Raw genomic sequence first — 16,580 nt, 5'->3', positions numbered from 1 at the left:
ACTCCCTGACCCAGCCCCCTGGATGTGCAACGCCCCCTGCCCCTGCTCCACTCCCTCCTTCACTGGGGGTCTCAATCTGCCCCCCACACCTCCCCACGCCCATTTCCCTCCACATACTTATACTTACCTTCACCATACTACTCTCCTTGCTGCTCAACTGCATTCCTAGCCACGTGCATGCTGCAGCTGCTTGTGTGCACATGGCGTCCAGGGACCCTGGCAAGAAGGCATATTATATTTATCTGTGACATTATCAGCTACACTGGCCAAAAAAAGACAATAGCTGGTTACTTTAATTTTCTTTTTATCAGTGCCTGTCCAACATGCAATCAATATATCAGTGCACCTCTAGTTCCTGGATTCTTATTGCCTGTGCTAGTAGGAAATGCTCTTGTGCCAAGGGCAGTGAACAGAATTCCTATAAAATGAAAATATTATCCACAACAGCAATATCTATGTATTTAGAGTTTTTTTTTCTCATAGTGCATTAAACATCAGAACTCTTATAATAGTGTATTAAGCAATGTGACTAACATATTCTGGGTTGGTTGTTCCCTCACTCTACCAAGTATGCATGATATGACCTATTCATGTTAAAGAATATAAGGTCAGGAGACACACCTTGCACTTGGAGCAGAACCTGGTGACACGTAAACTATCATTAGTTACCTGGGGAATTCATTCCGCAGTCTCAAACCAGCCCCAGGAAAGTTCTGTCTTCTGCAAAGATGAACATTACTTCTGTAGAGAGTTGCATGATGTCATAGAAGCAAAGCTTTCAATCCTTGTCTGTATCCTGGAGCTTTAGGTGATCTATTGGATATCCTGGGCCCAGGAGCACATCTTGAAAATAAAAATTGATTCCACAGCTAATGGGAAATAAGTGAAGAGGGAAGATCAGTTTGATAGAAACCCTCAGGGTCCACAGAGACTGATTTTTAGTAAAATATCTGTTAATACCAGTGTTTAGTTGTTTTTAAAGCTCTTCTGGATTTCTGCACTGATTAGAAAAAGAAGGGTGGTAGCTCTTTCCTGGCTCTTGCTCAAGCTTCTTGTTTGCCCATTAACGGGACACAGCTTGTGTTTATGAAATCTGTCTCTTAAAGTGGTTGCAAATGTTATGTCTCTTGAAGCCTTTACTGCACTTCACTTACAGTAAAGGTCAAACAAGACTTTGTTATAGTTTAATTCTTCATACTTGAAGCTGTATTCTCTAAATAGTGAGTTGTGGGCCTAATGGCTAATGTAGTCATTTCACTATAGAATCATCACTGTCATTAAAACTGAAAGCCTCCTCTGTCATTTCCATCCATTCTTCAACTTGGAACAGCCCAAATTCTTTACCAATAAAATCTTCCAAAACTTTGAGGTCCCATTTTTAAAAATGTCAAAGTTTCATTGACTTTGAATTCTAAGTTGCATAGGTTTGTTTGAAAATGTTATCCTTTATGTTTCTCTAGCGCAGTTATTCTCAGCTAGGGTGAGGCAAGATTCTTTGAAGGGTGTAACACAATATCAGCGCTACTAAATGTGCAAATATCTGCATAATTGAGAAGACAAACCCAGAGGTATCAAAAACATTCTGACCTGTTGTGGTCTAGAGGTTCCATAAACCTATATCCTGTCCAGGTGCTTTTCTTGTCTCCATTTAAAGGGCCGACTTATTAAAGAAAGATAATACTTTGAACTTCATATAGCAAGCTTATCCCTAGAGTACACGATGCTTTCTTAAAGGTGAGCCTGTATCCCTTATTGGAAAGATGAGGAAATTCAGGCAACAGAAGTGAAATGACTTAGCTATTATTATATAGAAAAGTCTGTGAAATATAAAATGCAATTAGAGCTTGGGGTTTTTTTTACTTTATTTAGTGGATGCTGCTTCTGCCCACCCCTCACAGATATTTTCTCCTGCAGTAACATCTGCGAAACTATTACCCATGAATTTGACTTAAGGTTAGTACTTCTGAAGCGTTGCATGCCTTAGTGGAGTCTTCAGCTTCCTTCTTCATGTCCTTTCTAGTATGCCATGAACCCAACTTCTACTCCAGAGGACCAGTTTTTCAGCCAGTACATTTATCGCCCCAAGCTAAAGATTTATGAAGAAGATTGCCAGCTTCTTTCTCAAATGATCAATGAGTAAGTTTGTTTTTTCATTTGAACATTTATATTAGTATTTTAGCTTTTAACCCTTAACCTTGCTTTTAGCTGCATGCAGGATGGCCTGAAAAGAGTAATTCCACTATTTTCCAAAAACACATAGGAAAATTATTCAAGATAATAGCTGGTCTGCTTAAGCAAGCAATCATTTAAATGTATGGGAAGGTCTTGGTAGGAAACTTGTGGTTAGAGATGAATTGACCAAAACAACTTGCTTCATTTTCCATTATGTATCAGATGAGTAGGGGCTGATATCATACAGTTTTATGTATCAGATTTTGGGGGCATGAGACGGAGCCATGGTAGGGGGGCCCCCATTGTTGTGTGCACCCTGGGAGGACACACGGGAGGGTGGAAGGTCTGTGCCCCCGGATCTGCATGGGGCATGGGCGTGGTGGGCTGGAGCGGTGGGCTAGGGCTAGGGCTGCACCGTGCTGCACTTGGGGTGGGCAGTGGTGCTGGGAAGGGGCTACAGGGGGGCTTCAGCCCCTCCAAAGTTGCTGTAGCCCCCTCCCAGTGCCACCACCACCTGCCCTGAATGCAGCCTGACCAAACCCCCTCCCTCCCCCACCAACCTCCATGCGCCAGAAAGAACCTGGCACAGTCTCAGCCCCAACCTATAGCTGCAGCTCACCCTGCCTGTGTCTTGCACGGATCTGGGGGCACACGTGCCCCCATGTCCTCCCAAGGTGCACGTAGCACTGGGAGTGACCTCCCTTCCCCGTGTGGGCCCCACCCCCCTGGACGAGCTATGACTGTCCTGCACCCCAGATGGGCAGTGCTTGCCCCAGTCCTACTCCTCCCTCACTGCAGGGGCCTTGATCTGCCCCACAGTGCCCTTTCCCTCTCCCCTACCCTTCCACCACACTAGACTTACCAGCTACACACAGCTCTCCTTGCTGCCTATGTGCTGCACTGCAGTTGCGCGCACACACAGACATTTATCAGCCTCATCAGGCCAACTTCCATAGTTTCGTAGTTTCTAGGTTCGGAAGGAACCTGAGCAGATCATCGAGTCTGACCCCCTGCCATGGCAGGAAAGAGGACTGGGGTCAAACAACTCCAGCAAGGCGTACATCTAGCCTCCTCTTAAAGACCCCCAGGGTAGGAGCCAGCACCACTTCTCTTGGAAGTTGGTTCCAGATCCTAGCCGCCCTGACCATGAAGTAGCGCCTCATGATATCTAACCTAAATCTACCCTCTGCCAGCTTGTGACTGTTATTCCTGGTCACTCCTGGTAGTGCACGGGGGAACAGGGACTTCCCCAGTGCCTGCTGGTTCCCCCTGACTAGTTTGTAACAGGCCACTAGATCCCTCTTCAGCCTCCACAAGAGAAGGCTGAGCAGGTTCAGGTCCCGTAGCCTGTCCTCGTAAGGCCTTCCCTGCTGCCCCCTGATCATGCGAGTGGCCCTCTGGACCCTCTCCATGTTGTCCATATTCCTCTTGAAGTGCGGCGCCCAGAACTGGACACAGTACTCCAGCTGCGGCCTGACCAGTACCGCATAGACGGGGAGGATCACCTCCTTGGACCTGCTTGAGATGCATCTCTGGATGCATGACAAGGTGCGGTTGGCCTTGCTGACTGCATCCCCACACTGCTGGCCCATGTTCATCTTGGCATCAATGATGACTCCAAGATTCTTTTCTGCCTCTGTACTGATGAGAAGGGAGTTCCCCAGCCTGTAGGTATGGTGCCGGTGTGTCCTCCCCAGGTGTATCACTTTGCACTTGTCAGTGTTGAATCCCATCCTATTCTCATCCGCCCACCCCTGTAACCTGTCTAGCTCCGACTGCAGCCTATTCCTCCCTTCTAGCGTGCCCACATCCCCCCACATCTTAGTGTCATCAGCAAATTTGAACAGGGTGCTTTTTACCCCCTTGTCCAAGTCACTGATGAAGATGTTGAACGGTGCGGGCCCGAGGACCAAGCCGTGGGGGACCCCACTGCCCACATCCCTCCAAGTTGAAAATGACCCATCCACCACCACTCTGTGTGCGGCCCTCCAGCCAGTTGGCGACCCATTTGACTGTGTGGGTGTCGACACCACAGTCCCGATGCACTTAATTTTCTTTATATCAGTGCTGATGCCAATATCGGACCGATGTATCTACAGATAAGCTAAAAAAATGATTGTTAACTAACGTAACCTTTTTGGAGCCTTTTTAACAAAGGTTATCAAATATAACAAGTAGAACAGGACATAAATGTTTCTTCCTATCTTTCCTAATTATTCAGAATGTGTCTAGTTAATCTACATGTGGCAATGCATCCTAAGGACTTAAGTTTTCATATTTACAAGATATTTCCAGTACCTGCTTCTTCAGTCATACAGTAATTAGATGGCTAAAGTGTATAAGTCCTCCTAACAATTTCCCAGCCATAACACAATGCCATCTTCTTTCCTCAACTCTCTACCCAGAACATTCAGCCCTCTCTCAAAAAAAAAAAAAAAAAAAAAAGCTGTAAAAATAATGCATTTTTACATCACATTTTATGATTGAACAATTCTAAGCCTTATCAGATTAAGGGTTTTAAGGGTTGCTCACTCAGACTTCTGATGAGAAAGTGTTTGTATCTCTGTATGTGCTTAAAGTAAGAGTGTAGCTTGCATAAAATAGCTTCTACTATGCTTGTTTGTATATACTGTGTGACTGCAAAAGTCCCTTCTCAGGTTGTTGTTTTTTTTCTTTCATGTTTTAGGCTGAAATTACGTGCATCTGACCAAGATAAACTTCTGGTGGATGTGAATAGGAGCCTTTGGGAAGTTATGAGGACCTGCTCTGATGAAGAGGTAATGCCAGCTCTTCCATTCTAAATGTATACTTAGGAAAACTGGAGTGGGCACTGCACATCCTTAAAGAGCCGTGGAGTGACAGGCAAAGTGTTTTTGGGTTAAAACTGGCTAAGAGATGGGAAACAAACCTGGAATATACCATATTTGCTCAACTTCAAGATAAGGTGTTTTTCCTCATTTAGTGTAAGAGATTAAGCCCCTTGCCTTAGAATCAAGTAAGAGACGGGAGGGGAGACAGGCATCTGTTGCCTGCCTTAAGCCCCCTGCCTCTCTTCCCCCATGTTTTGCCCCACAACCTGCAGGCTCTGCTACTTACCCTTGCACCAGTGCCACAGACCCTGTTCCTGCTCCAGCCTGGGGTTCAGACCATGTGCTTGCTCCAACCTTGTACAAGTGGTGACAACACAACAGCTCCAACTCCAGGGCCCAGCCAGAATTACTGCTGCTACCTGGCTGGGCTGTGGCCAGAGCAAGCATGTGCTCTGTGTCCCAGGTTGGTGCAGGGATGGAGCCGGTGGCACTGGAGCCAAGGGTGAACAATGGTGGTGGGAAAGAGGGGCAGGGGGGTAGAGGCAGCATGGGTGGAAAGGTGTAGGGGGACATGGGCCAGTGTCAAGCTGCTTGACCCTACCCTCCCTAATCTAGAAAAGGAAATAGTGGCAAAATATCAAAATTCGAAGGTGATGAAGTTGTTATTGTATTTACTCAAATGTAAGGTGATCCTGAATTTAAGAATACTGTCCAGTAATTAGATTCTATATATGGAAAATGTATACATTTGTTATAATTTTTCAGGTATAGAATCTAATTATTGGAAGTTTGTCTTGAATTTGCCCCCTCCCCCTGCTACAGCAAGGAAAATTGTGGCTGGGGAAGGTCAGGAGGTCCCCTTGCCTTCTGCCCTCCCAACTTCTTTCCCCTGCAGCTGCTCACTACGAGTCCGTTCCCCTGCTCTCCTTACTGTCAGACCCAGCTCAGACTTTGCTCTGTCTGAGCCTGTGGAAGTAAGGGGCAAATTTGAAACAAGGAACCAGCAAACCCTGACTTGAAATAAATGTACCTGTATTAATTTTTGTATATAGAAAAATTACTATGGGTAACTATAGACTTAGTTAATCCAGAATTGATGCATTTTACTTTTTTTTGCAAACTGCTGCAAGTTTTTCAGTACAGATATTCAATAAACATGCTTTTTTGGAGGCAGTACTTTTGTACCTACTTAGTGCAAGCCATACATGATGATAATCCAAAGCCAAACAGTTCATAATTTATGATATAGTTCATTGGGCTGAACCCCAACAGAGTCAACAGCATTTTAAGCCATGGTGACTCCACAGCCCAGAACTGTTTGGTATGCGTGTGTACTCCAGATACCCTCAACAAGGGGTCCATATGCTAGTTAGCCCTCCTTTTTATAACTAAAACCAGGTGTTCTCGTCACAAGTCCTGGGATCCTCCAAAAATATACATGCAGATGAAGTGCAAGGTCTGGCTCCTCTCAAGCAGGGTGGGATCACATGAGTCACATGTGAGGAGCAGCGGTGGGCGACAGACTCTCATTTACACAGACATTGGGTGATGTTTGCTTGACATTTATGGCTGGTGAACAAACTAGAATAACTGGAAATGGGAAAGAAAGGCACTGCTCAGCTGGGGCAGTAATGAAGTTGAAATGCATTCAGTGTACTGGTTCACCATGAGTTGAAAAAGACTTGGCAATAAAGGGGACTGAGCATAATGGGCACTATAATTTATTCAGATGGGCTGCACTGTACCTCCAGGAACAACTGCCCCCTTTTTTTTTTAAGGACCACACACTCAGGCACACATGCGGAAAAAAAAAAGTTCCTAACAGCAATGTTTGTCCACTATAGATCATGTGTTTTATAGAAATGCTCAGTGTGGGCTTCATTCAATCAACTTTACAGTTGGTTTCTACTAGCGAGCACTTGCTAACGATAGCGTGGAAGAAATCAAACTTTGCGTTGTGGTTGAATCAGAACTGACAGAGCCAGCTTTTCTTTATTTAGGGCTATACTGTCTCGAACTCTATAAGTTTACAAACATATTTATATGGAAGACAGAGAAAGAGAAAAAAAATACAGCCTTGGAGAAACAAAACAGTGGCAAATCACACACAGGCATACAGATAGTTTACTTAAAGAAAACATCTGTGGACAGGGTAATATATCAAGACAAAACAAGGCATGCAGGATTCCTTATCTCAGAACATATAACTGAAATAAGCAGTATCAGCACTTCTGATCTCTGTCTTCCTAGTCAAGAAGGCCAGAAGCCCGACCAAATCCCCTACCACAATAGGCAACATATTTAGTGAGGTTTTCTTGTATGTGAACATAGGAGGAGGGGCTCTTCTCCCATGCTGATTGGAGGAAATACAGTAAATTAGTTGCGTTCTAGAAAAGATTACAAAAAGATTTTTCTATAAAAGGATGAAAACATTTGGATTGAGAGAGGGACAAGACCAAAGTGTTTAAAATAGAAACTGGTATTGAGTTGGTAGATCAGGATATTCAATGTGATTTGAAGTGACATTCAAAATTAATAAAAGGCAATACTTTTTCACACAAGAGCTCTTTGTGATAGAAGGTTGTTAATGTGAAGGTCTTTATCAGGATTCAGAGAGACAAAATATTTTAATGGACAAAAACTTTCCAGAGCGACCAGTTAAAGCTAACTTTTTTGGATTGAGATTAATCCAAATTTGAATTATAAGGGATTTAAAATGAGGCTTCTTGTGGACACCAACTATCTTGCATCCATCTATGAAAGGGGGGGTTGCTTTCCTTGAGCTTTTTGGTTTTGATCATGTCATACAGATCCAATATGAAAATTTCTGTTTCTTTTACATGGCCCAGGTAATATAAATCAGAGGTTCCCTTCGTACCAGGCTGTGAAGGGTTGGCTTCAAGGTTATGGCCCAAGCCCCCTGCTCGGACCCCTGTCTGTCCACCTGGGTGAGCAGCTTCTGCTGCCAGCTGTCACATGTGGGGTTAAAGCTGGGCAGCAGGCCAGCCCTGAGAGAGAAGCAGCATGCTCCGTGCACCCCATCCTGGTTCCATGCTGGTCCGCAGGTTGGGAACCACTGATATAAATAACCAGGGTTTTGTGAGCATTAAGTGTGACCTCATATGTGGCGATCAATATTGTTCTAAGCAGCTCAAATAACAAGTGCAAGCAACTCTCAAAATAAATGAATAAATAAATTGCTCCTTTTGTGTGCTGGAAGTATCTCTTACTCTGACTGAGACATGAGTGCAGGCAGTCCTTGCACTTACGGCAGGTTACATTTCTGGAAAAGGCATTGCAAGTCTAAATTGATTTTCCCATAGAAACAATGTTATAGTAGGGGGTTAAAGTTCCTGACCAAGGGCCTGATGCCCACCTTTTTATAGAAATGACCATAAACACCATATTTAAATCAACTATTTAATCAATTATAAATGATATACACTGTACAGTAAAAAGCCTTCTAAAGTGTACTATATATAAATCGATTAAACAGGGCAACACAGTAACTAATCACATAAAATTGTATTTAATCAGAAGGTGAAGGAACATCTTCATCAGAGTCATGGAATTCAGAAGGGCTTCTTTGGGGAGACTTAGGGCCACTTGATGGCTTTTTGAGAAACTGATCCAGGGATGTTTGTTTTGCTGCCCTCTCTTTCTCTTTGTAAATTTCCCTGTAGTGCCTTAAGTGCAAGGATCCAGCGCCATAAGTAATAACATGGGTGTAAATGGCAGAGTGCCGCAAGTGCGAATCGCCTTAAATCGAAACGACTTAGTCAAGGACTGCCTGCATAGGTTTTTTTTTAATGTTACTCCATATTTGAATAAATGATTTATAATTTTTGAATCTGTGCAGGTGTACAATGACAATTTTGTTTGGTAAGTAATCTAGCTTGATTTTTTTTTTCTTTTTTTTTAATGGAAACTTTGAATGCAGTTTTGATTCCCTTTGTAACTGTAATATAGGTTGCTACTATACCACTGAATTTGCCCAATGAGCTATTTTACCTTTTCCTTCATCTTGCCTATTCTTCCTATCCATTGCAGCTAAAAAACTTTGGAGCAGAGTTGAACAAAATGAAATCCTATTTTACCAAGAAGAGCAAAGTTTTGGCGCACAATGGGAAAGTGCAATTGTATGGCAAACTGTTGCAGGATATACAGGTAATTTGGTAGTAAAGGGAAAAATACTGTAAGCAATCAGTAGGGATTCCTGGTTTATTTTATTTGTATTTTAAATGTGTATATGAATGTGCAAGTTCTGCATGTACCTATTTTAATGTAAGTGTTCATTTTGTTACTGTAACTTTTGGGGTCAGAAGTTGTCCTTCCGTGTTCTTACACAGCAAAAGTCTGATCTTGGTTTGGACTTTTAGATGCTTCTGGAGTACAAATTGTAAGAAAAAAAATTATATTTACTTGAATCCTAGACAGGTTTTTTTTTTCTCCTCAAACAACATGGTGGGGGGCGAAGTCTTGTCTTGGATCTGAGTACCTGCTTGGGGTGGGTGGTAGCTCAGCTCCAACTTTGGCCCTAGGCTTGGAGCTGAGCTGCCACCTGCCCTGGGCTGGGGTGGCCTGTGGAGTGGGTTAAGGGGTATGTGCCTGAGGGAGTGAAGGTAGACCATGCAGTGTGGGGTGAGATCCATGTGTGTATGGCTTCAGGAGAGACCGTACAATCTGCCCTCCCCCTGCTGCTTACTTTCTGCTCAAGCTCCTCTGACCTGGCCCAGCCAGAGCTGCTGTTGCTGCTTCTCCCTGGCCAAGGCAGCCACCACTGACTGCCCCATAGCCAAAGCAGAGCAGCAGAAGGTAAACAGTGGGATTACACAGGTTATGGGGTAGAAGCATCAGGATGGTGATGGGGGGGACAGGTGGCAGGGAGGGCAAGAGGGGTTCTGGCCCCTTGCCCCCCCCCTCCCAAATTGAATTTTAAGATGACAAATTATAATAAACTTATAATTTTCCATGCATAGAATTTAATTATTGGGAAGACCATATTAAATTTGAAGTTGTCTTAAATTTAAGTGAATGCAGTAGCAATGACAGGCACTGCCATAGAAAGCTTTTAAAGGAGTACGCTGGTGTAAGCCACCAATGAGAGAGATGAAGCATTTATTCCCTTCTGAAGGGCATCCCAGAAAACTGTATATGCCTTAAGGGTCGAAAGGTTATCATTTGCTTGAGAAAACTATCTTGCTAATGAATTTCTCTCTCAATTTTTCAATCACTTTGCCCAAGAAGAGAAGATGACAGAGGCTGTGTTGTCTGCCATCCTTTGCTTGCCTTGCTATCTGTCATTCTAGATCCAAATATGACAGATTGCACTGGCTTTGGTCGAGCTCCTAGCAAACAAAGATCAGTTCAAGGTTCTAGTAAACTGAGATGTATTTTTTAAATATACCTGTTTTGTGAAAACGCAGTACAGAATATAAATATCCAGTTTTTCCCCTTAGGTCCAATGGGAAAATCTGCATTCAAGAATGGCAAAAGTAGATGAATTTCTTAAGGAGGTGGATAACTGTCGTCTTGCTCTGGAAACAAGTAAGCATTTCAGATCCTGTCTCAAGAATTTTCATTTACCAGTTTGTGGACAGCTCTAATCTGTTGTGAAGGGGTGCAGGTGGAAGGGGGTACAAATAGCAGAAAGACCAGGCAGTAGGAGGGGCTTGTAGCGTGCTTGCCAGCTTGAGCCCCACATGCCATATGCAGTATGTACCCACCCTGACCCCATATGTTGCATGTAGGGTTTGTCTGGGGAGCACACTGCACACTGTTTGGAGGGGCTGGTAAAGAGCACACACTGCATGGTGCACCTATGCCAGATTGACCCAGTGTGCTAGTTCTGGCATGCAGGGCCAGTCTGTGGGCCCAATCTAGACTGGCCCCAAATCCAGTGTACTGCAGGAGCTGCATGCAAGCACTTGCCCCAGACAGGCCCCCCACCATATGCAGTCCTCACCAGATGGGCCCTATATGTGCATGCAGGGCTGGGGCCATCATGTGCTACATGCAGCAGACAGCACTGCGGGTTGGATGATACAACTCTACAGACTGCGTCCAGCCCACTGATCATATCATTGATGCCCCTGCTGTGCATGGAAACTTAGAAGAAATGTATATGTTTTCTATATATAGAATCCAGTTATTGGCAGATCATCTTAAATGAAAAGGTGTCTTGGATTCAGGTAAATCCAGTGCCCTCTTCAGCTGGGCCAGGAAATGTGACAGGAAAGCACCTGTCAATGCGCTGCTATTAGAAGCCCTGAAAAACGACAGGAGCTAGTCATTTTCATGGCTCTCAACACTGCAGGAGGACAGTGCTGTGTATTTAATGAACATTGCTTACCTTAAAATTAAGTAAATGCATACTTCAGGTATGCGCATAGCCTTTTTTCAGCCTTCAGGCAATACAGTGTACATAACCTTACTTCCAAGTAACTAGCTTTGGTTCTGGGAAGTGTAATCAGTAGCAAATGATTCAGCACTAGTAGCAAAAACTGCCTAGGAGCCTGGCAGAACATTTGGACAAGAAGACTAAGCTGAGCACTGTGCTGACAAAATGACCCTGTTATCAGTGCTTAGGGTAGTTTAAGTACATCTAGAGAAGTCTCACCCTTTGAATGGCAATGTAAACGTAACCTAATTAACCAGTTTTGATTTTAATTTTAGAATTGATTTTTATTTGGTGTGCCAAGAAAAAATTGGACTGAGTTTCAAAATTGCTGAAATGGGATACATCACAAACAAGACTTTACCCATAAACTTAATACTATCTAAAATTCTGTGTGCTTAATATGTAGCTGCTGGTTTCTTGTCTCATTTGCTCAATTGTCATTTTTACAAAATTGAAGTTCTGTTTTAATACTTGAAAACAATTGAAACCAAAATGTTGAGGGTGACTGATTCAGGCATAGTTTGCATTCTCAAAAGGGGCCCTGCAGTGCCTTAGAGCAGGGGTGGCCAGCCTGCAGCACACATGCTATAAGTAGCCTGGGCAGCTTCTGTGTGTGGCACATGATGGACCAGGGCGGGGATGGGCAGATAGGGCAGGAAGTAGAAAGCAGAGCAGCCAATCGGGCAGGGGAAGGGGGCCAGAAGGACATTTGTGAGGGGATGGGACTAATTTGTTGGACACCTGTCAAAAAGGTTGGCCCCCACTGCCTTAGAAGTGTGTTTTAGATTACTTGTCTAATTCCATCCCAACTATGCAGTTAGTTCAATAAAAGAAATGCTTGCCTTGTGATAGAAGTGTTAGATGACATTCTTTGTCCCCTAGGTACTAACTTGGAAGATTATGGCACAGAGAATGATGATCAATTGTCAGAGTGGAAATCCAGAATCAGAAATTCTGAGAATGGTAATAGGACCAGTTGTATTTGTTATTAGTTCTGGGGTCAGGAACTGTTTAGTTTAGTGTTTTTGGTTGTTATCTCCTGCATCTACTCCCTAAAGGAATGTAATCACTAGGCTGGTTCAAAAATGACTCTTTCTATTGGGCTGGGAATAGCTATTCACATAAACCATTCCTTTTACATTTTCCTGCCTTTTTGCTGGAAAATAAAAACTCTGATGCAGAGCGAAACACAATACTTACAGGCTACAGTATATTGTTTTCTAAGTGTTGGATAATTATCAACTTCTTGTTGACCATGTAGGAGGGGCAATTACCCTCAGTGGAATTTTTAATTTTAAGAACCACAGCTTCATAACCAAACTGGCTTTTTCATACTGTTTTTTATTCTCTTTCTCATATCTTTTTATTTTTGTTTTTATTTAGAGCTGGTAGATCTCAAAGCCCAAGAAGAGGTGCTTCAAAGGTAGACCATCAAATAGTGTTTTTTTTTTAGCTCTTCAAATCCTGTGCACGCAGTCAGGTTCTAGCATTTGTATCGGAGTTATTTGCCTTTCCAGGAACATCTAATCTTGTTGCTGTATTTCCACAGGGATCTGTCAAACCTGGAGGCTGAGAAGCAGCAGGTGCTTGCTGAGATAAAACACCTAAAAAAGAAAACAAACGACTGTCAGGAACTCTTGGAAAGATACAAGTAAGGAAAGGAAAAAGGGTCTTCAGCTTTTGATTTTTTTTTTTAATTGTTTTTAAAGTTGCAGATCAACTAATTTCCTCCCCCAATGATGGTAGTACTAATGTATTAATTTTTGTTATATTTAGATGCCTATCTCCTAGCAATATAGGATTAGCAATAAAACTGCAGTGAATGTAGTGTGCTTTGTAATGGGCTGATTTTAATAATGGCTAACGGGTCACTGCAAAATCTTCACTTTTCCTCTAATAGATTCATCATTCCCAGCCTTCCAAAATGATTTAGTACTATTCCTTAACAAGACAGACATTTCAAGGTTTCCTGTGGAGCTATATTTATTTTCCAATTAACACAATATTCCATTAGGAAGTGAAATATCCAGTTGCCATTTAAGTGTTTCTATGTTGGTAGATGGTATACATGCACCTTGTGCTCTGATCCTTTTTGTTTTAGAGAATTAGCTCCTTATTTTGGTTATAACTAAGGTTTTTCTTCTTTAGCTTCACTGAGTGGGAGATCAGTGAATGGAGTGACCACCAGGCAGTTTTCACCTTCCTTTATGATTCTATAGAACTCACTCTCAGGTTTGGACCACCAATAGGTAAATGAAATGAGGAAAAGGTTTTTTCCTTGGCTTTCAAATTTAGCTACATGACAGAAACTCATTGGATCTGGTTTACATCTTTTGGGTTGAATGGTAGTAGTTACTCCCGCAGGAGAAAAAGAAAACCTAATGAGGAGTAAGAACTTAGACTGTGAGAAGTTAAATGTAATTATGGGTTGAAGGGTTGGTGCATGTACTTTTTAATCAAATGACTGAAACATGTTGGGGAGGGTGACTATTTTAGATGTGAAGAAACATGAGGTGTTTGGTAGTTAAATGGGTGACTCTCAGGGCCATCCCGGGGGGGCAGGCAAATTGGGGTGACTGCCCCAGGCCCCACACTTTGGGGGGACCCCGTGGAGCTGGACAGAGCAGTGGCTCCATGTCTAGCTGCTGGCTACCACCCCACCCCCCAACCGCTGATGCCACCATTACCGATGTCGGCGGCAGCTTCTTCAGGTCCAGGGCTCGTGGGATCGGAGCAGGGTCAGGGCCCTGCATGGGCTGATTTGTCCCGGCCCTGCACCCTGCTCAGGTCGTTTCTGGTGACTGTATTAAGTCTAGCACAGAACAATTATGCATTTGTGTATTTTGTCTCTTTCAGATGGTACTCTTTTCAATGAAAAGCCCTGCAAAAAGATTGTTGATGTGAGCTTTGAATCTTTGTTGGATGGTAAGGTTCTCAAATGGTGCTCTGTGCCTTGGTTTTGCCTGTTTCTGGGATGAATCTGCATACTCATCTGCAATTAAATTCCCAGACAGTCCAGAAAGATATCCGCTAATGGTGTAAACTGTTTCCCTCTCTTTCTCTTACAGAAGAGAGAGCTCCACTTTCATCATGTCTAGTCAAAAGGCTGATCTTCCAGTTTATTGAAAGCCAGAAATCCTGGCAGGAAAAATGCCCAACATTAAACCATGTACCCCAGGTAATGAAGCTGCTAAATTATAAAGCTGTGAGAAGAGCATGAAATCCCTTCTGCCTAATGCATAGAAACTGACAATTAGAAAAGTAGCTTATTAGGTTTTATTTGTTAATGATCTTACTGTTTAAGCCTTTTCCATAAGGAAAGCAGTCCTAAAGGTTATAGTTCCACTAAATCATTATAAAACATGCAGTAACATGTTTGCTTCTCATCTGAATGGTGACTCTAAAATTGTACTTTCCTCAGTCTTTTCCTTCATGGATTGATCTTTTTTGCTTTCCTGACTAAAGTAAGTTTTTAGTTCTTTCTACTGTTATCAGTCAACAAAATCACATAAAAATTGAGCTTGCATTCCTTTCTGGTTCCTACAAAAGAATTGATGATTTCAATCCCAACACTTACTATAGCCTTCATTTAACACCTGTGAATCCCACTGGCAACAGAAAGGTTATACCACCATAATGTAGGGCAAACTTTGGACCGTAGATGCTGTATTAACACTTGAACAATTTTATTTTCAGATCCTACAGTTTAGATCTAGCAGTTGCATGTATTTTTTCAAAGTAAAACAGCAGTTTAAAATGTCCCACGGTTCACAAGTAAGCTCTAGTGCAATCACTTTTTGTTTGTCCGCTTAGATGCTGCGTGAGGTCTCTCTGGTGGTGTGTCGCTGTCGACTCCTAGGAGAAGAGATTGAGTTTCTGATGAAATGGGGAGGAAAATTTAATCTGTTGAAGACAGAAGTGGATGATACAAAGTGAGTGATTTAAAAATTTAAGCTTCTTTGTAGGTGTTTTGTGATGGAACAGGGAATGTTCACAAAGTATTTTATTCCAGTTGTCTTTATGGAAGCCAGCTGAGACTCTGAACTTCACTTTTCTTACAAAATTGTAACACCTTTAAAATAAATAAATACACCCCTACTATCAGCATAGCTGGAAATAAACAGCTTGAGGATACAGCCCATTTTTCATTATCAGATGATAATCTTTCATCATTCACTACTTTCTCCACTTGGCTTATGCATGCTATTTGGATGCCTATCTCCATACAGAACATTGGCCCAGGGTGAAGCATTATACAGTGACTCAAAAACAGGAGTTCAAGCTTGGTATGAAAAGAAAGTAAATCAGCAAACTAAGGATAATCTTAAAATGGCTTCAGTCAGGTGGGGAAAAAAACTACAGTTAAAGCTTATTTTGAGCAAGATAATTCTTCGTATTCCTAGTTCCTGCTTTGTCCATAGTGCATGACTGGACCAAGCAGGGCAAGGACTTCTTCCTTTCCAGATTCCCTTTTTTCAAATGTCAGCTGCTGCCTCTGTATCCCCAAATTAGCTCTCATCTCAGCATACCTTATTGGGAAAACCAGAGAGAAATCAGGCTGTAATTATTTCTGTAATTTCCTTCACAAACATCTTCCCTCATGTCAAAAGCAAACTGAATGGTAGTTCTGTTCCTGAGATATATAAAAAACCTTAGAATTACAGATGTATAGAGAAATTTTATACAGATGTATAAAGAAATAATTTTTAAAAAATTGACGGAAACAAATATAATTTCTGGATCTTTTCCTACCTCATCCTCTCCCATCTCGGGGCAGAATTTTTCTGGTATGAATTTTGACATGTTAAATTTTTAAGCACATTGGTTTATTCTGTGGGGAAAACTTGGGGGTTATAATTAGACTTGTAATGGAAGTAATTCTTCAACTTTACTTGTATAGATGAACTGTTAGTGCTTTTCAGAAATTAAAGGGAGGCTACTAGTTTCTTGAAGACAGACATTCAAAGATATAGTCCTGAGCTAACCTTTTGTTGCGTGCATTTTGTTTTCCATTCAGAGTGAAGCTTTTGTTCTCCACTTCTACAGCTTTTGCAAAGTTTGAGGTGATGCTTTCTTTGTCTGCCACTTACCCATCAGCTCCTCTGCCCTTCACTGTCCAAAAACTCATTGGGAATCTTAGGTGAGTAGAACAAGCAGGCCCATGAAGGACTTGAATAATTTTAGCTTCAAAGGTTCAG

The 16,580-nt window shown here is 42.4% G+C and overlaps 1 protein-coding gene across 4 annotated transcripts in view; it reads left to right on the top strand.

Moving 5' to 3' along the window:
* The window catches only part of KNL1 (kinetochore scaffold 1), a 60,671-nt gene that overhangs the window by 42,000 nt on the left and 2,091 nt on the right, over positions 1-16,580 (top strand). For all 4 annotated transcript variants that reach the window (XM_090033436.1, XM_090033433.1, XM_090033434.1 and 1 more), the window contains exons 14-25: positions 2,021-2,136; positions 4,859-4,949; positions 9,033-9,149; positions 10,442-10,529; positions 12,265-12,345; positions 12,766-12,805; positions 12,932-13,033; positions 13,531-13,631; positions 14,239-14,307; positions 14,451-14,560; positions 15,196-15,314; positions 16,400-16,522. In XM_090033436.1, the coding sequence (XP_089889562.1) occupies positions 2,021-2,136; positions 4,859-4,949; positions 9,033-9,149; positions 10,442-10,529; positions 12,265-12,345; positions 12,766-12,805; positions 12,932-13,033; positions 13,531-13,631; positions 14,239-14,307; positions 14,451-14,560; positions 15,196-15,314; positions 16,400-16,522 (1,157 nt within the window). The remainder of the gene's footprint in view (positions 1-2,020; positions 2,137-4,858; positions 4,950-9,032; positions 9,150-10,441; positions 10,530-12,264; positions 12,346-12,765; positions 12,806-12,931; positions 13,034-13,530; positions 13,632-14,238; positions 14,308-14,450; positions 14,561-15,195; positions 15,315-16,399; positions 16,523-16,580) is intronic.

Source organism: Crocodylus siamensis, chromosome 2, assembly GCF_052110815.1.
Source record: "Crocodylus siamensis isolate JL-2025a chromosome 2, ASM5211081v1, whole genome shotgun sequence".
In the NCBI taxonomy this organism is placed as follows: domain Eukaryota; kingdom Metazoa; phylum Chordata; order Crocodylia; family Crocodylidae; genus Crocodylus; species Crocodylus siamensis.
The sequence above is the reverse complement of the archived record's forward strand: the minus strand, read 5'-3'. Positions and strand labels throughout refer to the sequence as shown.